The 26,935-nt window shown below is 34.6% G+C and overlaps 1 protein-coding gene across 1 annotated transcript in view; it reads left to right on the top strand.

Annotated features, from left to right (window-relative positions):
* The window catches only part of LOC112686395 (zinc finger protein 24-like), a 90,122-nt gene that overhangs the window by 48,230 nt on the left and 14,957 nt on the right, over window positions 1-26,935 (top strand). The window contains exons 4-5 of the mRNA XM_025558639.1: window positions 22,608-23,175; window positions 23,357-23,416. Coding sequence (XP_025414424.1) covers window positions 22,608-23,175; window positions 23,357-23,416 — 628 coding nt within the window. The remainder of the gene's footprint in view (window positions 1-22,607; window positions 23,176-23,356; window positions 23,417-26,935) is intronic.

Here is a 26,935-nt window from a genome sequence, read left to right as displayed (position 1 = left end):
TACTAGTTTTTTTATAAGTAGTATGGTTAGCCTTACGATAATCCCCATCAATGGAGGGCTTAAAATAATTAGGATAATCACGGAGTAGCAATGCCCGTGACTCCTAAGAGTTCCTTTATAGGGACATTGTAGAAGCGGCGATGAGTGCAAATGAGCTCGAATAAGTCAATAAAAATAAAAATAAATGCAATGCATGCCATTAATTCATTTCTATAAATTATGATCTTATCATAATATTAGTGTATCATAATAGTTATCAGAATGTGCAGAAAGTGCTTTTTTTTTTTTTTTGCTACTTTAGCATATTTTTTCGAACAATAATAATTTATGAATGATCGCTCGGAGAATATTATAATTAAAATTAAAATATGTTGAATGGTGTAGTAAAATATCACTATAGCGTTTGAATTATTTTTGGTAGTCAGTGCTATTAAAATTATATGTTCAAATATTTTTAATAATTTAAAAAACTTTTTTGGCTACTAATTCATTACGATTCGTTACTATACATTTAACTACAGATCAGGAAAATGTTCAATAGATAATGTTTATTTATCATGTTATATACAAGTATATTAATATTAAAATTTTTCACAATTATTGTAACAATGTCACAAAATGATTCACAATAGTTTGTGTAAGATAAATGTATTCCTACTGTTTTTTAATAATTAGTAAAAAACAATAATATTTTTCTTGGATTTCTATCAAACAATAAGATTTGTAATACATTAATATTTTACTTATTAATTACAATTTTAACTAATATAAACCTGTTGATTAAAATGTCGAACGAATCGCTTGAGTTATCATATTTTACGTATTAAACTAGACTATAGGTGCCTACTGTACGTGTAGTTTCATGTAAGATTGTATCATGCATTTTAATATGTTATCATATACGGCTGTACAGCGTTCACACTGAGTTATCTGAATAAGCTTGATGATGGTGCTGAAGTATTAAAGATGTTATCGCACTTCGTTAGAACGCTAATTTTATGTAATAAAAAAAAAAAAAAGTTACAATCGCATTTCGATTCGTAAACAAATAGGTATAGGTACATTTATACCTATACATCTGCAGTGCTATTTCTACATAAAAACAAAAAGGCAGTGAAATAATATTATCGGTCTTAAATGTTGAAAATAATTTTTAAATAATATTAATTTATCATGACTGCTGCGGCGAGCATAAAATGTAGCATGTTTAGCACACACGTAAATACCCCATGTATCGAACGATTGAAACTAGAAGTAACTGTATATACATTAGATCGCTTCATATTTTTATGTCCCGGTGAATGCTGGTTTTAAATTGTTGAGATTTAGGAGTCACAAAGTTACCAATGGTGGGTAGAATTATGTGTAGCAATTTCAGAACGATACGTTTTCTTTAGTAACTAACACGTAAATGTTTATCGGATGAATTCAACGCCGTGTAACTTTTTCAATTTTGAAACGAACATTTTTAATTAGGAGCATGTTCAAAAAGAAGAATAGAGCTTTAAGAGCTTGAAATGATTTTTTTTACCTGCCGAAATTCGAAAAATTTTATAGTGCAATAAACCTGAAAAATACGAAATTTGAAATTTAAAAAACAAATCCCTAAATGATTTTGAAATATCAAAAAAGTTACAGAGATAATCATAATTTATGTTTTGAGACCTCGATGAACTCTATAAATTAAATGTTTGGAAAATGTTTGTTGAAAAATTAGAAAGACCTGTTTTTAAAATAAGAAAAATTACCCATACTTTCTTACAATAATTATCATAAAATGTATGTCTTCGCCGTAGTAACAGATTCGAAATTGAAAAATTTACACTGCGTTGAATGAGAAAATACCAGTTTTGTTCATGGACTGGAAAAAAATCGTATCGTTCTGAAATCTTTACACATAATTCTACTCACCAATAGGTAATTTTGTGGCCCCTGGCCCCCTGATTCCGACCGAATCGATTCAACGAAATACAAAAATATTAAGTGATCTAATACACATTCATATGTACGTATGTGTTGATATAATATTTTGTACGTCATATAGGTTTATTGACAAGTTAATATATTATTATAATATTTATTACTTTTAGTAAAAATTTTATTTATCTTTTTACGGTAAAACTTTAAAAAAAAAAATTAAAAAAAATCCGTTTTCCTTTACGTGCCCGCGTGTGTACTTGGAGGACGGAAAACAAATATATACGTATATGCTTATATATTAGATACATTTATAATTTTTCTCTTGTACACACGCCGACGGTGGGCGTCCCGTTGCGAGCACGCGCTTAGCGAAAACAATACTCCCGGCTTTTAAACCGTACCGACTATTAATAAACACAACGCAGTGTGGACGGATAATTACTGTGGTAAACATTTTAGCATAACCGCGCGAGGAACCGGTCTCGAGAGACGCGAGGAAAAAATTGTCGTGGGCGGTCAATGGCATTTCTAATGAAAATAAATATTCTCCTAAAACCGCGCGTCGACGAAAAGTTTTTAACACTAACGACCCAACTAATAATAACAATAATAATAATAATTATATATTAGTGGTGTAATAGGTAAAGAACATAAAATAAAAATGTATTATATAATTCTTCAATGTTTGCTTTTTTTTCATCTTCTTCATTGTAAGTGTGATTTCTATTCTCCACCAAAAAATTGTACATTTTTAAATATTATACACATCCGTATTATACTTTATACATACGATATCGGAGATTAGGTGTATAATATATACTATGATGGTTAACCAGTTTTCCGTACGGAACATATTATTATACCTATCGTGTGGGTCAAGGTGCAATACAGCAACAGCGGAGAAAAAACAATAAATTCGTTTTTTTTAGTGTTTCGTTTATTGTACGCGCATATATTATAATATAATGTTTTTCCTAGATTTAAATTATCGTCGCTCCACGCCACTTGAAACCGATTGTTTACACCTATAAATGTTTTAGAAGGAAAAAAGTTGAGAAATTATGATAATGGCCAAGTGCCACTGGAAGTCGTCTCCAATAACTGGACCTTATACGTATATTTACATTATTTTTATTTTATTGCCGGCCGGTTGTTATTATTATTTTTAGGACCCAATCGTTTTTCTTTTGCCTCGACGTGACTCTTTCCCTGTTTCATAATTCGCCCTCCGGTCATAAACTATGTCTGTCAACCAAATGTACGTCATTTGAATTTTCAGACGAAATACATTATGTGTATATATATACGATTCGAGTACACGTGCATACGTGTTTTTACGGTCCCGATGTGTAAACAAACGCTCGACGCTGCGCACAGGTCTAAAAGTTTAGTGTAATCTGAAAACTATTGTGGTCATTCTCTCCGTCTCTCGTGCACAAGATTTCTTCGTATTTCTCTGAATCCGTATAGATCATATACAAGTATGGCTGTCACCCAAGGTTGGATTAAGGGGGGGTGTAGTCAGGGTGGCAGCCCCGGGGCCCTCTCGAGTGCCCAATGAAAGGGGCCCAAACAATTTTAAGTCGATACACATTTTTCAGTAATTAAAAAAAAAATTTTTTTCTATATTTTAAAAACCATTATTTTATCGACAAAAATAACTAAATAGTAAATACCTAAAAAAGCAATATGGTATAAAAGACGCATTTTACCACAAACTAAGATATATCATAGTTTGTGAATTTTACTGTTATTTAATATTTTCATTGATATAAATATCATCAATAGTTAATTATATTATTTATGTTAATTATATCTGTTAATTCTATAGACATATAATTTACAAGCCTGCGAGTAATGCTGCCAGTATTGGTGGAATATTAAAAATCGCTCGCGCTCTATAAAAAAAATAGTATTTGTAGTCGGAGTTGCCCGATTGCGGCCCGAATCCAGGTAGTCGTATCCCAAATATAAGTATTCCGATTGCGTCCAGACACACATTGGTTCACAAAATGTTTAATATTTATTTTAAAAGTATAATTACAATATTGCAGTAACAAATAGTAAAATAATAAATTTTTTACAATATAAAAAGATATGAAATACAATTATGTTAGTAAATAGTGAATAAATAGTCGAATATTAAAATAATAAATTGTCTACAATAAAAAAATAGTTAATAGTTTTTGTATATATCTATGGAAATTACCACGCCGAATATCAGTTATCGTGTGAATTGTGATTACGATGTCAAAATACGTATCGGTCGCAATCGGGATATTTATTTGGTTTTGATAACCACTTGAATAGTAATTCCTACCTGCTATGTACGGGCCACAATGGGGATAAGTGAAAAGGTAAAAAGGTTACTTTGGGCCGTAATTGGGCGACGCCCTTAGTAGTATTCTATATCTTACCTCGATGCATGTAAGTTATTTATAGCAACTTTTAGTGCTTATGATATACAGGGTAGGGTTGTGGGTTCTGACGAATTTTAATTGTAATTTATTAGTCAAGTATTATAAACAAAGTAATGAAAAAAATTGTATTTTATTCAACAAAAAGTTTTCATTGTTATTAACAAAAATCTTAACTTTTAAAAATTACATTACTTAAGTGGTCGTCTCCATTTTGTATACAATCGGATATCCGTTTTTTCATACTGTCCATAACTCTTTGTAGGATATGCACATCGATAGCTGTAATTTTCCGTCTAATGTTTTCTTTTAACTGTAATAGTTGTGCGAGCGTAGCGAGCGACTTTGTTAAGCATATTTTGTCAAAAAGGCCCATATAAAATTTCAGCCCCGGGGCCCAATATGTGCTTAATCCGGCCTTGCTGTCACCCATATCACCATGTACCGTTGGGTACCTACATATGAGATAAAAGAGCAAACGACTGTATTATTATACTTGCACGATTGTTATTATTATATACACAGATGTATATGATGTATAGCTATTGGCTATGCGGTTATAATAAATTAACGCACGCGCATATCCGGCGACCATCATACACACCGGTATAAGGTCGAAAACCAAAATTGTTTGTCCAGAAGATTATTTAAATGAGAGAGAAAAAACACACACACACACACACACACACATACAATAATTATAGGGGCCCCGGGTGACTAGTGTCGTTATTATCATTTTAATTTTTAATTTATTTTTATTTTTATTATTATTCCTTTTTTGTTTCTTCGACTATGATGTCCATCGTTTAAGTATTTGAGATAATGCTATGTTCCACTCTGTACAACTATATTCAATCTATATACCGTAACACACTACCGCGGAAACGTAAAACGGTACACACACACAACAACAGCTGCACCGCTGTGGTGAATTCAAAAAGATTAAACGATTCGACAGTGCAAGTTTACGAGTAATACACTTAGAGTGATATGTCTGTGTACCGTTGTCTGTAAGAAGCTGATAAACAATAATAATAATAAGAAATAATTGTGTCTGAACAGAAACAGCATATGATGAGTGCGGAAATGACGCCAATGTCGTGAACATAAATCCGAACGGACCACGGTGTGCGAGAAAAAAAAAATATAATAATTACGAAAATTTAATGGACACAATCGCATCGGATATACATTTGAACGTGTGCGCGGATACCGCACGGCTGCGGGGCGGAGGTGCCACTGACGTTTCACGTAAACATTTACGATCGCAAAATTATTCCGTATTACCATATAATTACTCGCGCGTATATGTATATACTTTTTTTTTTTCAATAAAACATGTTACATTATCGTCCGACGTCAGGCAGGTCGGCGTTTTATTACGTCCCGGGGATTAATTTTAGAGCTTTACGGAGACCGTTAAAATCAGACATTTGGCGGTCTACGTGCACACGTCGCATTCGTACCCAAATCGTAGTATTATACGCCTGCGTATAAATAATAACAATTTTTTTATATAACGCGCAATAAATGTTCGAGCCGATGGTCTGGCGCACGTGAAATCGCAACACGAGCCGATCGTTTGGAATGCGATAAGTCACGATTACTTGCCGTTTCGGATTATCCGAACGGGGTCCGTAGGACACATTCGAACGCTTCTTGTACGACACGTTCATAATAGAGTTGGATGATATAACGCGATGACAATAATACTTATCATAGTAATAACAATATTTTGTTGTACTCGTTGTACCCTGCTCCTGTGAACGTGTACGTGATACATATTCGTCCATTATCCCGTACGCCCACTAACGCGGGACTGTTTTGTGAACTTAAGCTTCGTCGTTAACCTTGGGTCGCATGACAAATTACACTGTTGTTATTATCGTTTTGATTATTTCCATGTCGACGAAACGCGCGATGATGTTTCGCCACAAAGTTGGTTTTCGTACGTACACACGTGATTGAGGTCGTAAGTGGGTTTTGCGCGCATGCGAATTGTAGGCGTGTAAAAATTTTATTTACGGACAAAACGTCCAATTTAACTATAGTTGTTTTCAAAACGCGCCCACCATAGTTACGTGTTAACAAAAAAAAAAAAAACAGTCGAAAAAAGTAAATAAATAATAAATAATAATAAAAAAAAATAAAGAAAGAAAATACAGTAGCAGCTAACAAGTACCTATTTTTTCCTACCGTATTTATACGAGGTCAGCAAACTTAATTGGATTTTTTCGGATTGCCCACGTTCAACCGTGCAGCTATAGGTTTTGGACCGCTGTCCAAAGACTTTTTATCCCATAACAACAGAATTGTATAAAATATCAATGATAAACATTATAAATACCGTTAGAAATTATGTTTAAACGAAATTTCATGTAGCTGATCGGGTTTGAAAAAAATTTGCACATTATAACACGTTTAGTAATTGTATATTATTAATAATAGGTAACTTATACCTATGCTGTAATGTACGAGATATTTGTACGTTTTGGCGCGTTTTCAATTCGATAATTTCCGTTGTTCATCAGATAATATTTTTCGTTTTATTATTCTACACAGAGTTGTACATTTTTTAACAGTGCGAATGATTTAATTTTCAAATAGTCTTCGTAATTTTATTTTTTATTTTTTTATACGAATCAATTAGTATGTATTTCAAATATATTTTTTTATAGCGCACGCATATGCCATTTACACAGACTTATTGTTATTCTTCGGGATAATGTGCTAATGTATTTACTATAATTGATGATTTATCGATACCGTATCGATGAATAACATTAGCATATTATCAATGATATCATTGACCTTAACAAAATTAACATGTACCTATACGTGTGTGTGTGTGTGTGTGTGTTTACACTATTTCCAGTTTGACCGAGACTGCAGAACGATGAAGAAGAGTGATTATTTATAATTGACATTACTCGTCTAATAATCACCGTAATGATACGTACGCCCATTGGTTTTTAAAACATATTACTAAGGTTTCACCGACTTATGAAGTATTGGTTTGGAGCGTTATTAAAATATAGGGCTATATTATAATACCAGACGTGTGCGTGTGTCGAACCAATTGCGCTTTCGTGTAAGTTGCAAGTCCGGGGGAAGTTATACTTATCGGTTGCGTGCGATTACGTTTCGCATCTAGTTTCGCCGGGTATTTCTCTGCCTGTTTGCGGTTTTTACTGTTAAAACGGTCCAACGTGTACATCATAATATTGTATGTAGCCATATTATTACGTTCGTCGGTGTTCAGCACGCGGATGACGAGAGGGCCGTCGATATTTAATTGTACCAAATTATTCGAGTTTTTACTGAAACGACGATTATATTTTTATAATCTTCTTGTGTTTATTGATTTAATCATTTACGTCAAATGCGTGCGGTATTGGATCGGCTGCGACCGGGTAGTAATGCAGGCATAACGCCGATTATCGTACGATCAGTGGCGTGTGCAGGAGAGGGAACTTTTCTTTATTTTTTTTTAAATCTTAAACGTTTAAAAACGTATTTAAGAAATACGACGGTGCAGTCACGATTAAATGGATTATGTTAATGAACATACATTGAGACATTTCATTATCTACAGAACAAATTATTGATGAATTTAATGTAAAAGCTAGAAGGTTTAATTTCCGTTTTCATTGAATTTTTTTTTTGTATAATAATAAAGAATAAAGATTGAAAATAACACATTATTATGTATGACATCCTCCCCTTCCCCATACCAAATTCATGGGCACGTCGCTGCGTACGATATCCGTGTAATATCACGACGCCGCTAAATTCATTACGATCCGGGGTACAAGCGTAATCATATTACCATATGTTTCGTGTGTTGAACGTATATACTCGCGGGACACTGCACGTTTGAGACGAATATTTATATTATGTATCATGTGCGTCCAGGGGAACAATGAACTCGCGTAGCGTGTGCGTGGGCTCGGAGAAATAATAATAATAATAATAAAAAAAAATTAATAAAATTGTTTTCGTCCGTGGGTTAGACCGCGGGAGGGGATACAATAATAATGAAAACAAAATCTGAAGACACGACAACAATAAGGACACAAAAATGGTGCAATAATCGTGTAATTACGTATGTTATTGTGTGTCGAGCAGACACAATGGATGACGCCCCTAATGTCAAAACGTCCGATTGTCTTAGAGTTCCGATCTCGGGATGAATTACGACATTTCCTTTATATCATTTTTCTATATTGTATATTTTTTTTGTGCTCCTTTTTCGGCAAAAATTATGTTTATTTATTTTACTGCAGCGCCTACGAATAAATTAGAAAAAGTTACATGTGCATTTTAAATCATGTTTCACGGGAAAAAATAGTCAATAGTTTTAACAACATGTCAAGTTATATAGTCACTTCAATGATTATTATCTAACTCGAAATATTTGCGTTTAAATTTGCAATATTCGATCGAGGATTTTTTTTTTTTTTTTTAATTTTGTTCTTTTATGATACAACGATATTTATAGTGACATAGTGGTGTAGGATAACCCGTTATACTAACTCGTAGTTTTAGAAATTTGAACAGCATGGATTTTACTTTTTATTTTGTTGTTTTAGTTCTAAAGCAATTGTACGTTTTCGACAAATATGGATTTTTCAATCAATCGTTGACTCGAAAATAGTTAATATATTTCAAATACATTTGATTATAAATAATCACATAAATAGACGTAATTAAAAACGGGTTTCATGTACACATACAATAATTGATTAATAAACTCATCATTTTTTCAAACCCAACATAATAAGTTTGAAATTTACGATTGCTAAATTACTAAAAATAATTTAAACATTTGTGGTTTTTAAAAATAATTGAAAAACTACCATTTATAATACTTAGTTCTGAACTACAGATGTTATATAGAATATATAACTAAACGTTAAGTTAAATTTATTCTGAATATCTTCACTTGTATATAAATTATCAAAAGGATGCGTACCCATCGTTGATGGGTAAAATATTTGCAATGTTTTGTGACAATATGTACATTATATGTATATGCAAAACACGTTATTCGTTTTTAATATTTATCATATCGATATAATCATGTTGATATAGAGTCGTTCAAATAAATGTGTACGGTCAGTATTGAGCATTTTACAGTAAAATATTTGACACTTTGTTAATCAATGTTAGACGTACAATGCTATATAAAAAAAAAAATTACTATCCTTTAATATTTAAATTTAATTATTCGTGTACAAAAAGTTCGTCGTGAACTATACTGCGTTTTAAACTTAAAATAATAGTATTCATAATGTAATACTCCAACGTATTAAAATTTATTGTCAAAACGATAAGTGGTCGTAGTATGCACGAATAAGAAAGGAATCATTTTTTACAGTGATCTCTGTAATGGGAAGTGTTTATAATTTTCTGTAACAATAAAACCTACCAGTTTCATTACCATTATCTCATTAATAATTATTATTGTAAACGAGTTTATTGTTATCCCACCAGAACGTGCTTGTACCAACGTAACAACGTCCACTTATATACATACACTTTATTAATAATTAGTTTTTCAATTGTTATTGTTGTACTGTTCAAACGTAATATAAGACGTACCTACGTACTATAATAATTTGTATACATTAAACAATCGTTTATAAACGAATCGTTCGTAAATCGTGCTGTAGGTATGCGTCCCTTAAATATTTATTTATTTTTTTATAACCCTACATCGTGTACGATAATATTTTTTAATTTGATCAGTCTTTTTTTTTGTTTTTTAACATTTATTCGATAATGCTGTGGAAGATCTGCGCTACACTACATTGTTCTCGGCCGTACGTCATAGATATGCTATGTTGGCACCCGTATGGTTACGAAATTTTCTTCGATCCCGACTCTCAGCTCCACGAAAGTGTAATACACACAGTGGCGTGCACAGAATTTTAGTATGGGATGGGGGGGGGGGATATTTATAAATAAAAATATATTATTTTCAATCTTTATTCTTTATTATTATAAAAAAAAAAAAAAAAATGCAATCAAGGCGGAAATTCATCCTTCTGGCTTTTCATCAAATATTTGTTCTGTAGATAATGGAATGTATCGATGTACGTTCGTTAACGCCAATTAATTTAACGGTGATTGCCCCGGCCGTATTTCTTAAATATGTTTATAAGCATTTAAGACTAAAAAAAAAAAAGCTCACGGGGGGATATATCTCGTGTCATCCCTCCCTTATGCACGCTATTCAGTACACGTCAGGTACCGTAGAGTCCGTGTAGTTGGCACGTGAACAGCGGCAATTATATGGCAATTTGTGTTTATCTCGTGGGGAACACGTTTCCTTTTCTCTCTCTCTCTCTCTTTCTCTCTCTCTCCAAACGGGTTATATGGACCGCGATTTAATCAAGCTGTTGACTTTCAGTCGCGTTCCACCGTCTCGCTCCACCGTTTGCGCTCTGGCCGCAGTCGTCGTCCCAGTTCCAGTACACCCAATTAATCGCGCGTGTGGCTTTTTGCACGGCGTAACACCGGACAGATAAAATCGTTCGCGCACGTCACGCGTAAGCTGCGCAAGGCCCGATGTCGTATTTCGCAACAGTACGCGGCTTGTGACGTTTGGAAAGTAAAAAACCGTAAAAACCGTAAAAAACACTTTTGCCGTCAGCTTACCACCTTTCCCACCCGTATCCATCCGACCGCCGAAGCCACCTCCCTTCATGCGGTTTGAATTACGCGCGTTTCGCATGCGTTTACTCTCCGCGATCGGTTATATCGAATAGAGTTGCATAATAATGCGCGCGAGTACGCGTTCGTAAAGAAGGTCACACCGCGTGCACAACAGGAAACTATTTATTATTTCCAAGCGGCCGACACGATATTCCATTATTGTTTTCCATAGGTTTTATTATTTAAACCCTTTCCGTCGTCGCCATATCGCACGATACACACATTATAATTGCCCGATAACCGTTTTCGGATCACTTATATCTACATTACAATACGTATGTGAATCAAATGATTGTGTTGTACGTTCAAATCGGTTGTTTTGCTAAATGGCTGTAATATAATGGGACAAACAGTCGAACAATTGAAATAGTATATTATACATCGCATTCGCTTAGGCATCTACAGTTGATTGCATGATTACGAGCTAGACAAAAACGAAACATCCTCGTAATATTTTAAATTACATATTACTATTCATTTATAGTTGTTCTCGTACTTTTTTTATCCAACAACGTATAGAAAAGATGTCCATATAGATTTTCATTTTTGAAAAGGTACACGTTTAGTTGTACAAACGAGGTCCCTTGTCTACATTATTGGACACCGGACTAATGACAGTTTTATTTGCTTAAAAATAATTATCAATATATTTATGATAAAAAAGGTTATTTCAAATAGTAAATAAAAGTTCCATTTTATATTCTGTGTGACATAAGGAATGTATTAGTTTTTACCATGAAACCTGTATTTTTTTTATTATTGTATCTACACCCGATTCCAACCTGAAGGGTTGTTACTTCGATTGTTACAAAGTAAAAAGTAAAAGATCGAATATGGATTTTAATTGGTATTCCGGAGAAGATTATTTTACGAGTTTTCTAACATTTTTCTTAATAATCGCGTAAAATTGACAACATATTTTTAAAATATTTTTCCGCACTATAATTAGGTAATTGAATCTTTTTCTTTGATTTCTTTTTTCAAAAATTTCAATAAAATAATTTATTTCATAAATATTTCACGATGTCGAAATTTATTTTGTTGACAAGTCATGTAATTTTCGATATTACTAGATTTTAGATGTCTTTTTTTCCCTTGTTTTCGTGAAAATTAAAAGTTTAAGTTACCTTATTAAGCAGTTTAGTACTTTTACTATATCAATCACCCTTACAAGTATAAACTGATCAAATCGACCCTTTTAACTCAGAATCGACTTTTTGAAAGAATGGTACCTTGGTTTAATGTTCAGAAGACCAATACAACAATAGCATTTACCCATCCCCGTTTCTCACCCGACCAAGGAGTTTCGTCATTTTCTTCAATTTTTTTTTTTTTTTTATTTCCCGGGATTGACTGATTGATTTCGCTTTGGTTTGACAATATGCCTACGACACGTAATACATGCGTATTTTATATTATGTACCCGAAAAATGGTCCTAAACTACGCACACAAGACATTACGTGATCGTTGATTATTATAACATATGCCTGTAATATGTAGGCACGATGTGTATATGTTTAAGCTCCTACGCTCAATGAGCCTAAAAATATAGCAATAATAATTATGACAGTAATAGTTATAATTGTAATCGTGATCGTTGTGCGAGCATAATGGACGAGCGACGAATTGACATAAAACAGTGCCCTTTTGTCCGCGTACAGTTACATACATTTTTTATTTCCGCACAGAGAAAAATGCCGTTCGCTGTATACTAAATAGTTTTTTTCGTATCCATTTCCCCCTCCCTACTTTATGTATTATCATTGTATAACTCGTTTTAAAACGCACTGCTGTTTCGCTGCATCATAACTCTGCTAGATAAATAATTACTATGTATCACATCGTATGATGTATTATTTGATATTAATCGCTAGACTAACTGCTGTGTGCAGCATTTTGTTTGTTATTAATTTCACAAAAAACCTATGAATGATTATTATAAATAAAAAAACGCGTTATTTAAATAATTGTTATTATATAATGTATTACACTCTGTTATGTAGTAGCTATATTTTCCAATTTCGCTTCGAAAAATATGTTCAGTCCTTCGGGTGAATTTATTATTTCATCTCGTAATACCATCCTCAGCCTTTTAAGTGAGGTTTTATTAAATATCGCGATGGTCTCAGTAATAAAAACGAGTAATAACTCTCTCGATACTAATAAATAGCGTAAATTATGAATCATTAGTTATTAAAACTATCTGAAAGTAATCTAAACACGCCTAGAGTTACAAATAAAAGCGTCCAAACCTAATCTACGAAAACCCGTATAATTCTGATGAATCGACATTACCCGGAGGACGTGGTGTCAGTCCGATTATTCGTTTTAAATATTCAAATATTTTTCCTTGTAATATGTTTTTGTAGAAAAAATTAGACACTACGCGTGTTTAATAACCCATAGTTTGTTTGCGTGCGTTTTATAATAAACACTCGGATGAAAAATGTGCAATACAATATTTGGACACATGTGTCTTATAATCTTCAATAATTAATTGTATTTTTATTATAATTAAAAATGGGCTGGAGCCCAGAAACAAAAATAGATGTGTAACATATTTGAGAGTCATAGTACATGGTATTATAATAAGAATACAATATATTACGATCATAGAATTTGATAAAGGTGATTAGATCAATTTGATAATGTTGTTCTAGGACAGTTAAAGGTGGATTAGCAATACGCACTAGGTGAAAGACAAAAAACCTTAGTACATAATTGGACGAAAAAAGTTGAATAAAGAAAGGAGGAGTATATCCGGTGAGACGTGATGGAATTTTAAAATTGATTTGTTGAAGGAGAGAAGGAGAGTATTGACAATTGGCTTTTTTGGATAATTGCTGTATGATGAGTTTGCTATGTTTCTCCAGTCAGTTGGGTTAAATAAATTTAAACTCTACGGATGGGCTCATACCTAATCGTGCAAAGGACAAGGTGTACTGTGAAGGAGTTCGCCTGGACAGTTGATGGTCTCTAAGCCCAGATCTATACTTAATATGATGGATATTATAATAATATTACAATTACTTAAATATTATAATACATGTATACATTATTCTACTTGGGTTATTTGATGCAACGATCTAAGTCAAAAGCCCTTCTTATTGGATGATCGATGTGGGTCTATTGGTTGCGAAAACAACAGTTGGAATGGAGCACTACGGTGCTTGTGCAACTAATTTTTTTTATAAATAAAAATCCGTCCAACGTAATAAATATTTTACAATACTGTGTTTTATCGGATCAATCTTTTTTTTAATGTTTCCGATTCAATTGCTCAAAGAGACGCATCGTCGTAAATCTAGTGTATTAAATCGTATACGTTTACAGAATTATCTATCCGGTGATTCGTGAATAATAATTATACGTATATAATAACTATTTAAATTCGATTTGAAAAGCGGAAACGACGAACGGAAAACCGTTTCCAAAAACGGACGTCGTTATTTATTTATTTATTTTTTATTCATTCTCCATTCAAGGCCTATGCGCACAATGTATCAATTCGTGCGCTATATACATGATTGTGTTAAACGACCGGCTGTGCGAAGTTAATAACAGGAAATTAGGTAATCCAACGACTCCAACACGCGGACCTGTTTTCGATGCCTATAAGAAACGAAATGTATAGACACAATGCAAATAACAGTAACGAAAATTACAGGTTGTTTTTTATTTCTAAACTTCACTAAAAAGACTAACATTTCGGTCCATTAATTTATTGCTGTATAGACACCTAGGGTTTTTGATATATATATATATATATATCACGGAAAACGTGTTAAAAACAAATCGAAATCAATTAGTGTGAAATGAGAGTACTAATTAATTCACTCCTGTTGGTTTATTTTTATATACGTAAGACGAATATGGTTTCGTTCGTGTTACGACTCATGTAGTGAACCATCGACACATATACAAGTATGGTATATTGTTGTGAAAATTACTCATCCCGTATGTTCTTCGAATTTTAATGTAAATTCTGTTGAGCTGCGGTGAGTCAACTAATTCGCTTGCACTAATATTAGCATAACCTACACTTATTACCTATGTATGTATTCGACGAATGTTAATTTTTTGCGTTTCATATATTGTTATAATTATAATACATATAACTTAAGCGATTGGTATTCGAATTCAATACATATATTATTATTGTAATATACGTAGCTAAATATTCTAGAAGTGTTACAATTTTACTCTGAACACGTGTTCGGATTATAAAAACTGGTTTGAACGCAACGCGACGCGAAACAACAAGTTTATGGTTTATCTGACAAGCTTTTTTTTTTTTCGTCGCAAATTATCGTACATGATAGTGTACGTACGTGTCGGAACGCCTGTCGGACATAATGTAATGTCCCGACGACATTTTACATACGAACCCAAAGGATATACTCTATACTCTACGTACATACATAATTACGTGCGTGCGCGCGCGCGCATGTGTGTGTGTGTGTGTGTGTGTAAGTGATACACATGTTTACGAGGTCGAAGCACTCACACCAGTACATCACCGACATGCAGTCGGGTCCGCGAGATGCGTACACACACGTCCGGAAAGTGTTGGACTACAAGAGCGGTGTGCTCGCGGTACTGAGGTGGTTGTGCGGTCGTCGCCGGCGCGTGCGGTAACGTATGGCTCGTGTTCGCTATATGCCGTAGGGATGTTGTGTGTTGGCTGCAGGGGAGAAGGAAACTACAAGGAGAAGAAGTAACAAGTTATAATACATAACGTAGAGCGTATCGTATGTGTGTTCGCAATGTACATGGAAGCGTGCAAGTAACATACACATACACACACACACATACGTGCGTCTATACGCGTACGTCTGTACGTACGTTACAAACGTGTCGAAGATATTGTCCGACAATTAAGCTTCATTATAATAACGCACGTGGAACGACCGTACGAGATTTCCTACGGACGCGCGCGCGTCTGTTTTACCCATAGCACCAGGCTATATATAGGTCTTATAATGAAAAATCATCGTCGGCAACGACTGCATACGTTCTTCGAACGTTTGCAGTTGGTTCAGCAACTCGTGTAGGTGTGCAAGTCGATTCGTGCGGTCGTAATTCGATGCTCTATAAAATTCTAAACTATTACCATAAGAATTACAAGGAAAATGATTTTGTTCCTTGAAAGCACAACAAAGAGGCGCTACGATTTTTTTTTTATTCACTAACGGTTTTAGTGTAAATGATGTTCTATAAAATTGATTGCAGACAGAAGTTCGGTGAGGTTTTCATATACGTATTGTTCGTTATTATAATGCAATTACACCTTGTACTTGAAATTTCGTTGTACTTGTATAAAAATCACGTGGACGTGTAAAAATTAAAAACTTTAGTATTTTAATTTTGAAACCAAAAACTTCAGAAATACCGTAAGAAATGTTAAGACGTTCAACAAAAATAAAATAATGACCTTAAATCGAATAATCGTTGAAAAATAATTTTTCGTTTAAAAGCGTATTTGTGGCGATACGAGAGCACCGCACAGAATGTGTTTGGAAAACAATGCAAAACGTATCGAAATCCAATCGAAGTTTCTACCTGACATTCATGTTCCCGTTAAATACTTTTCTCGGGTCCGTTTCTTTAGCGGTCCAACGCAACGCGTGCGTTTTCGAAATAGTCTTGTGTGGCAGATCGTGGAATGTTTAACTTGACGCGGTGAATTGCGCTAGACAGAACAAGATTATATATATATACATAACGTGCGTGTATCGATTATGTACGATTTGTTATTTTTACGCAATAACAGACCTCGGGAAATATGGTGCAAAGTGAATGGGTCAAACGCATTGAACACAATAGTGCGTTGTACACACACTCGCGCGTGTTTACATCAAGTTCGAGGCTGTACGCATTAACGACTCCTTGTGCCCGCTGATCGTACTACACTGGGACACTTCATTAAAACGCCATCAATCAGAAACTAGAGGTGCACTGCCTATGACGCTGCGTGGACCTCTGGAGGTTACGTTTTGCGCGCGCCACAATAATAACATTTGTCTTGCATCACAAGTGTGTTGGGACCATAATAGTACAACAACAAAGAGAGAGAGTGTGTGTGTGAGAGAGAGAGAGAGAGAGAGAGAGAGAACGAGAAAATAATAAGTACTTCTACATTAGACTGGTTAATGTATCATACTTGTAGTCTGTGTATATATATATATATAAATGTACAGAATGCTAGAACTTTGATTTTCCACTAGCGAATTTAAACACGGACGGGCATGTTTCCATGACTGGTTACACAGTTAGATTCCGTACCAACGAACATATCCAAAAATTGTAATCCTTTATAGTTAAAACATCTATATCGTATACATTTCATTGATAATAAACAATAAAACGTTTTAAAAATGATTACCTTATTTCGTAAAAACCTGTTGGTAATTTCGAGTGGATAGAATTGATTAATAGTAATTTAAATTTAACACTGCATTCTTCTTATGAAAAATAAAAACCTTTCTGCGCGCCGGCACTCGGAACGTCTTCCGAGCGTTTAGTGTTTGTTCATGTATCCACGTGTGATAACTAAAAGCTTAAGTACAATACAGTAAGACCACTAAACACCGGATACTATTGATCTTTTTAATCTTGCGCGCCAATCAGAGGTATCAGTTATTATGAAGGAGATATTTTATTTAACTAAATTATAGTTATAAATTAATATAAAATAATTTTATCATAAAAAAAATCTATGAAAAAAATCAGTTACTTCAGCTTGTCTACCAGCATGAAATGTATTCAATTTGTATGTCAACGTATTTTCTAGTTCGAATTGGAGAAAAATTAAAAATTAAATATTCTTTATCTCGATAGATGAAATGTGTTTACGTATGCCCTTTACTGTCACCGATAATTCTCGTAGACTTCCTATTTGTAGAGTTAAGTGTTATGGGCAAGATAAGATATACTATACTGTATAATGATCTATGTAATAAAATATAACTCGATAGTTTGAGACTTCTATCTAGGCACTCCACAATTGTTCTTAATTTACGATGAAAAAATTATCGATTTCAAAATGTAAAATGTCATAAAAACGTAATTCTCTGTGTCCCGTCTTTAGAGATTTTCTTACAGAAATGTAATCAAAATATCTCCGCTCCTGATTAATTTGGAGGTGTCCACTGTTCAAAGGTGTCTGTTATGCGAAGTTTCGTTGTGTTCGTTGTTTATTCGCATTGCGCTGCCGCAACAAATGACGTACTAGTGATTGAAATTGTAAAGACTTTAAAAAACTGCGACGTAAAAAAGGAAAAAAAAATGATATGCGCTAGATAAATTACTCAGTCGTTTCTTATCAAGTAGTTTTAGCAGTGTACCTGCGCGTTCGATAGATTTATCGGCTAGAACGTCGAGTACTACGGCGCTCTGCACGACGAGTATCTCGTGTGCGCACTGTAGGTACTCACTATTACACGGTACCCGATTACGTGTTCGTTCTTGATCAAATAGAATTATTAACTCGCGTGTACGAGTAAACGCACTAAGCAAAGCAAACACAATAAATAGAAAAATACTACAACCTTTATGCAATTATGTACCGATAATGACGAAAGATATATTATAACAAGTATAAGTATACGTTTTACACACACACACACACACACATACACACACATACATACGTATGAACACGGTTTTGTTTATATGCTCGCACGTATTATTTATATTATAATACTCGACGTCAATTTTTTCATGTTATTTGTATTCCTATTTTCACGCGCAAATTGTTGTTACACATTATTTTTTCTCTTTTTGAAAAATAAGTAATAACAATTTATTTGCAAAACGATTACGTTCTCTACACGCGTTCGTTCTCGTGTTCAATCCTGTGTACCAACGCAAACGTGCATGCACATTTTACACAGAAAATTGAACGCGTCGCGCGACACGTTTCTTTAATTGAAACATATCAAATTGTGTCGGATACTACTAGCCTATGATTATATAGGTGGTTTATTGTGCTCGTATAATGTACACAACAAATATATACATGCATATAGGTACGAGCGTGTTTATTTATAGTCGTGACTGACGTGGTATAGAATATACATTAATTTTTTCGAGTTGACGTCGCGTTTCCGTCACCGCTTTACAAGTGGGTGTCCGTACATCGAGAGTGATGCTTGAGACGCATTATTACGCTACATAATCCGAAAACGTATATTACAACGTTCGTTATTTGCACAAGGCTACGGAAGCCTTGAGCTCAACGACATAGATGTCACATATACTCGTTATACGCGTGTTTACAGGGCGATTCGAAAGTCTTCGTCCGATTTCAAAAGTATATATTAATTTTAAAAATAAAAATATAAGGGTGGAATGAAGTCAAAAGTGTTCATAAAATGATCAAGTTTTATTTAATTTAATTACAATTAAAAATGTCCAATATGAACAGAAAAATTTATTTTATTTTATGGAGGATTCTGTCTTAGATGGAGTCCGGCATCGAGATTTCTCTTGCTGCACTGTACAATTAAATCAGTGGTATTATTGGGGGAGGAAAACTGGGAAATTTTCCTCAGTCTAGTATTTACTTCAACCTATAGTCGCCACACTATAAAAGTATAAGAAGTCTTTAAGAGGCCCATTTTATCAACAAATATTAACTGCGGGTCAGCTGATCTCATGAACCCATCCCCCTAGAATCACCCTTAGTTCGTGGATATGAAATGAATTTGAATTTTACATTATTATTTTGTCGATTAGCGTGCAAATATAAGTTATAACATATCATGGTTATCATAAAACGTTAACAATATAATGAAATCGTAAAAATGGAATAGCCAACTGCGTTCAATACAGATTTTAGGTATATATACCTTTAACATATTGTAATAGCGACAATTTTGCTACTTTTCAGAATAAAAAAAAAAGAAAAACAATATTTCTTATTGTTCTTATATGGATTAGTAAAAGAAAACATGAACTAAGCGACACATTGTATTTACTACTGGATATCAAACAGTTAAATAATTCGATTATACAAGTGTTCTTTTGACCATTTATTAAACGGATAATAGTATTTAATTTATAAATTTTGGTAATGTTGATAATATGAGATATATTTTATGTTATAATGGTCATTAGATAAAACTACAATAATTATTTTACTTTTGTTTTATTATTTATTATATTCTTTACAATTGGTCGATAATCAGGCATACTGTTATTATTGGAGTGCGTTTTAAAATATTCTTTTGATATTTTTCCGGATATTATGGTTAAAATATTAAAGTATTTATAAAATTTCATAATTGTTAAGATTAGTATAATATTATGGCAAAAATAAAACTATAATTATATGTAACGCTAAGTATTGCATCAAATATATTTCATATTATCAAAATTATAAAAGGTGATGAGCGATAAAAACAGGGACCAAATGCCATGTGTTTATCACTTAATGAACTTAATTTTTCATTAATGTCGTTTAAATAATTTAAAACAGAAGCTTGGCATTTACTTTCATAACGTATATGTTCGATAATGTTGCTTGTACCGAAATTTATAAATTAAATATTTCATTACTAGTGCTTATGCAGTCGATTGTTTAACGGTAGGTTTCTTGTAGTGCACTCCGTGTCACTTAGCCCCAAAATATCTTCTGGCTCCTTTTATATTTTACTGTCACGTGAAGCTTAACTTATACTGCCGTGGCGTATATAAAATAAATTATAATTAACTTTTACTTAGACACACACACACAGACATACAATTACGAATGGGTTGTTATGGTTTGCAAAGTCGTTGAGTCTCCAAACTGATTTTAAATATCTAGTCGTTCATTTACATAAATCAATGTGCACCTATTAGTTAAAATAACGCAGCACTTTTAATAAATCTTTCATTTAAATGAATTATTGTAATAATTATTGTATTTTAAATCATTAGGTCTATGTGTGCTGTGTACAACCAAACCTGACCTAAGCGCATTTTAATAATTATAGAATATGAATACTATAATTGTTATATAAATCGTACGACAAAGGGCGTTAGGACTTTAAATAAACAAATACATATTGTGCTGTGATTGTGCACGCGTGATCGTAAAGGTTCGCTTAGTTATTTTCCTTCGAACAACGCGTTCCCCTTGGATCCGACGTCTGAATGAGTAGCATCAGGTTGGCCTATTATAATACGTATGATATTATGCACGTAATATACGATGATATTATATAAACATTAAACGCGGCGGCGGTGTGCCGTGTAAATTTTCGGTCGACCGTATGTTATTCTCGTATTCATCGCGGACTCGTGATTAATAGAAAAAAAAAAGAAAGAAATGTACAAGGTACACGGGTATACCCCGTCCGGCTTTTCAGATTGCCGAAATACCGAGTTGTATTTACGACCATGTGTCTCGGTTCTCCTGCAGTCGCCATAAACATATCCGGAGCCCATTAAGACGCGGCCCACGCTCGACTACGATCCGGTCGGTCGTCGCCGTCGTCAGGTGTATTATGTATCCGACCTATGCGTTGCCAAAAACCATTTCCGTGTTTTTCTATTTTAACACGTACCGCGTTCGCGCAGCTCGCGCGAGTGTGTGTGTGTTTGTGTGTGTGTATGTGTACACGTCACAGAGTTTCGGTTTATCACCTTATAGTCCTACAAAAACCGAACGCAACGAAACCCGCAGTAGGTTTATACATACGCACCCGATGGAGTGGTTTTCTTGTAGAGTTTAGACGTTATAAACGTATTAGGTACCTACTCTATAATATATATTCATTCGTAAAAACGTATACAATTTGTATAGATCTAATGTAAACGAAATACGGCGTTTAATTTGATTATTTGTTCAGAGAGATTATAATATAATTATTATATAATATACTGTAGTATATATTATAATAAAAATAAACGTCACAAGGATTCGGTGCGGAGACTTAAACGCCAGTTACACCGTTCGCTCGGCCCAACGATCATAATGAGTTTCAATAATATACAGTTTTCCACAAACTAATTTGAATTTAATACGGTTAACGGTCAATAACAATTAGTTTAATGTACACAGTTTTATTACTACCACTATAAAATTATCGAACGATTTTTATCTCCCAATTAATACATTTGGTAATATATATTATGCTATTTCATATCGAGTACGGCAATAAATATTTTAGAGTCGCACGTGTTTCCACGATGTAATATATAAAACGAATCAAATATATATATATATATCCTTATAATTAAATAATAATCATAATAATTAATGATACGTTTAATTTCTAAAAATAATGTTATTCGTTTACGTACCGGTTCGTATTGAGTTGAAATCTTGGACATTTCCATATGATTAGCGTTATTTTTTTTAATGTGAATACGGATACGGGTACAGTTTACGTATTTACAAAGCATGTTTAATCAACCTAAAATATTATATTTATATTACACACAAATATGCGTTTTAAGTTCACTTTAAGTATATTTTTAATTCGTACACCATGGCAAAATTGAAATATATTTCAACTATCGTATAACACGGGATATAATTGTATGATTTTGATTTTCAGACCCCTGACTTTGATTCGATGTTACAAGGTCTTATGGTAGAAGACCAACATGGTATCAAGTCTAGAAACGAGCCGGTCATGTGTGACTTTTTCGAATCACCTGGGATAGTTTCTCGACCCGTCGATTCGAGTCTGAACGGCCATCATCCGGATGAATCTCAAGAACCTCCACCCTGGTTTGAGATGAACGAGGTGGTGGACCCTCACATGTTCTCGACGCTTGAAGACCAATCGTTGCAGGTGACTCACGTCAAAGTAGAAGCGCCGGAGGCCAACAGTCCAGAGTACCAGTCGGTCGCTAGCCCAGGGCTGTATACGCCATCATACCTACACGTTCATTATCATCACCACGACCATCATCACCAACAGCACCACCACCACCATGGTTACTTCCCGCGAGTGGCTCCTATGACGCCTCCTATCTCCGAGCCCGATTCGCCCGGAAAACGTCGGACGCCACCGCCACCGTATCCTGCGCCTCGTAACACCATTCAGAGGACAATGAAGTTTAACAGAAGGAACAATCCGGACTTGGAAAGGAGACGGACGCACCATTGCAATTTCGGTGGTAAATTAAAACACGATAAAACGTATTTTAAACATCACGCAAAAACCATTTCGTATCATTATAATCGATCGTTTCTTTGCTTGGATGGTTCATCAATAGTTCGCGATGCACTGCATACACGCAATATTGACTATAGAATACTCTCGATTCTCAACTAATATCGTCGTTGGTTTGATTTTAGGTTGCAACAAAGGATACACAAAAAGCTCTCACCTAAAAGCGCACCAAAGGATACATACAGGTACAATTTATTCTTTATTCTTATCCTATCACTTGCGGTAGGCTCCTAATTCTCCGTATATATATTTTATACACGATAGTATACTATTATCGTCCATAGAATATAATGTTATAATAAACCGATAACTAACAGCACCTGAAAATACAACCCATTAGGGTTATCAGACAGGATCAAATGACATTCCGAAAACCCATTGCTGTACACAGTCGGGTCTGGGGATTTACCTACTTCGGTGGTGGGCCGTGTCCGCGTGTGTATCGATATAATAGCCATATACCTATAACTCAGCGTCCCTCGTGAACGATCGTATTATTGTATTTGTGTTTCCGTGCAAGGGTATCACTTGGCAGGCGCCGCTATTGTACCGAGCGGAGACAATCGAAACCGACATTCAGTGGGACTTGTTACAAAAGCCTGTTTGCTTCCCTACGTGTGTAACGTCGCCGTCGGTCGATCGGTTAACCGTGTAATCGAATCGGACCGTTCCGGGGCGACGCCATCACGTGGCACCGTACATCCCAGACACGGTCCGGACACGTTTCGCTTGCACGACATTATTATTACTGCGCGCGCGTACAACAATAATCGTCGTAATTACGATACGACGTAAACGCGGTGTTCCGTTGCGCGCGTCACGCGTTCGGCTTGTTTTTTTTTTCATAGGTCGCGAGCCCTAATTATTTAGTTCTAATTATTCCGTGCGTAATTATTGCTTTGCGTTTTCATAAACTAATCGGATCGACCGTCGGTGGTCGAGTACGTACGTGCACGGTTAGCAGTGTCGACGAGTCTGAATTGAGCACGATTTCGTTTTTACGAATAAAACTGCGACGCGCAGTGTTTTTTTTTTTTTTTTGACACTTCGTTTGCGCGTACGTGGTCCCTGGCTACCCGTTCAATTCATGTGGTATTTTTCGACCAGCACCATCTACGCGCGTACGGCCGTTTATAATTGACGGTTTCGAGACATTGAACACGTCGAACGAGCGACGCGGGTTGAATTGGATTCTAATTATCGTAATACATCAACACGATGTTTGCAGCGATTGAACCCTCGACCGAAGTTTAGACGTTTTTTTTTTTAATTATTTATTACATAGTATTTGATTTGTTAATTTTGCCCCAGACACCTCACGTAGTCGGTGCCTGTCCACCAGCATATTATAACAATTTTGAGCATGATGCATAGCATAGCGTCAATATGTTACTTATCGATGGGTACATCCAGAAGCTGACTGTAGACCAGAAAGCCCGGATGGGTGTTAGTTAATTTGTGATATAACTAACCTAAACTAATTTAACTTAAAGCCCAAAAATAAAATTTCTGGAGGACCTGGATATATATCGCCTTCTAACCGTCCTGCCAGTCCGATAAAAGGAAAAAAAAGTCCCCGGAAAAAAAGTTTCGGAGAAGTCTCCGGTGAAAAAGTCCCCGGTAAAAAGGTCCTTCGAAAAAAAAGTCTCTCGTTACAGTATGTATAAAACGATATTTCCATTATCCTTTTTATTTTATTTATAAAATAAATTTGGTTGATAAATTTTATCTGTAGATAAGGTATACGTATTCATACGTATTCAGTTTCGTATTAAATTCCGAACATTTTATGTAAGCATTTTGATGAGGACAAATTTGCAGATATTCCTAATTTTGTAAAGCAAATAGGTCAAAATATAAGAAAGAGTTATTTAATATCACTCTTATATTTTTTAAATAATATTATTATAGATGTTTAAGATATTATATTATTATTATATTACTAATTAATATTAATTTGGAGACTTTTTTTCGGGGACCTTTTTTCCGAAACTTTTTTTGCGGATAATTTTTTTCCTAATATCAGTCCACCCCTGGGTGCATCATTGAAATTTCTCGGAATCTAACGATTGGCTATGAAACAACGAGTGTGCCGATCGGTACCACGAATTATATATTTTACGATATTCATATCGAACGGGGGGCGTATGCCGTACGATTACGATGCCAATTGTTTTAAACGTAACGTTACGTGCGCATACGTATACTTTTGGTAGTTCCTTGGCGAATATATTATAACACTTAAGTGTTAGTTCATTTCGTGATTCGAGAAAACGATTGGTGATCGTTTCTACTACTTAACCGTCTACGTTCTTGTATTTGTTGTGCAGTTATTTATTTAATTTTAAAATATCTAAAATTTTGTCTCCAATCGTTATGTATCGTATTATATTAAACATACGCAAATAAATATCATACGCGTACAAGAATATATAATTTTTTCGGTTATTTTCATTGAAATTTAAGAGCACGCTACGTCCGCATATTGTGTTGTCTTTGTCTTACAAATTTGTAACGTAGCAAGTCTGAGTTTGAGAAAACCGATTTATTGTTCTTAAACGTCAGAGTAAGCTTTCCTATTGTTCAAATTAAAAGGAAGAATATTGTCTATGCGATGACTTGATTTTATACGGTCTATAAGTTTTTAACGAGTTATGAAGTATTTTTAATCGTAATATTTTACATGACCATAAATCGTTTATAAATTGAAATATCACAAGGTACACTTATGTTACCGCATTGGTAATGTTGTACGCTTTCATTTTGCTAATCGTTCAATTTGTTCTAATATTAAAGTTACCAACACAAAATGGATTCAACAGAGAGAAAATTCGTCATGTTATACGTCGTCAAGTGTGGATAAGAAGTCCTCTTAAACATATTAAGCATATTATTAGTATACAATATTATGGATTGAATATATGCGTACAAAAAAAACTAATTCATAGATTTGAGGTGTTTTGTGATAGAAGCTCGGTATTGGTTTTACTTCAAAAGTTTGCGTAAAACATTTAAAATATTAATTTGGTCGAAAGTGGTTTTATATCAATTCCGTTGCGACTCTACTAGTGACGTACGCTAACTGTTGTGAAATATTGTATACGAGGCTGCGGTGTAGCGTGTATAACACGTATACTCGTATCTATAGAAGTTTGTCTACTTTGCGGGATGAGTCAGAGCGGAGAAAGTCGCGGAATAATAGACGACTGCGTTATCGGCCGGGATAGAAAAAGAAAAAAACAAATTCGCTAAAAATTATACGCCAACGCCTCGTCACCGTGCCCCTACGACCGTACGGTAATTATTATCATCATCGCGAACTCGGATTATCTCGCGATTATCTATGCGGACGTGCTCTTGAATGTTATGATATTATGCAGATAATACGCCGGCGCGTCGATGACTTAAGGAAACGCGTCTAACCCGTGCGCTTCTCTCGTTTGTTCCATTTCCCGCTACGATCCGAGTGCCTCGAGCCGAACGCGGTGCGACTCGTGTAGGTATACTTGTATACGCACACACAAACACACGCATACATACAAACATACACACATACACACACACACGCACGAGTATGTCGTATCGGTAGACGTCGTCGTCGACGATCGGTCGGTTTGTCGGACGGAGTCGGAGAAGTCGTCGGAGAGGTCCTCGACCCTGGACAAGACAAAACGGTCTATGACCGTCTAACCGACGTGAACACG

Source organism: Sipha flava, unplaced genomic scaffold (assembly GCF_003268045.1).
Source record: "Sipha flava isolate LNK unplaced genomic scaffold, YSA_version1 307_pilon_pilon, whole genome shotgun sequence".
Lineage (NCBI taxonomy): Eukaryota > Metazoa > Arthropoda > Insecta > Hemiptera > Aphididae > Sipha > Sipha flava.
The sequence above is the reverse complement of the archived record's forward strand: the minus strand, read 5'-3'. Positions and strand labels throughout refer to the sequence as shown.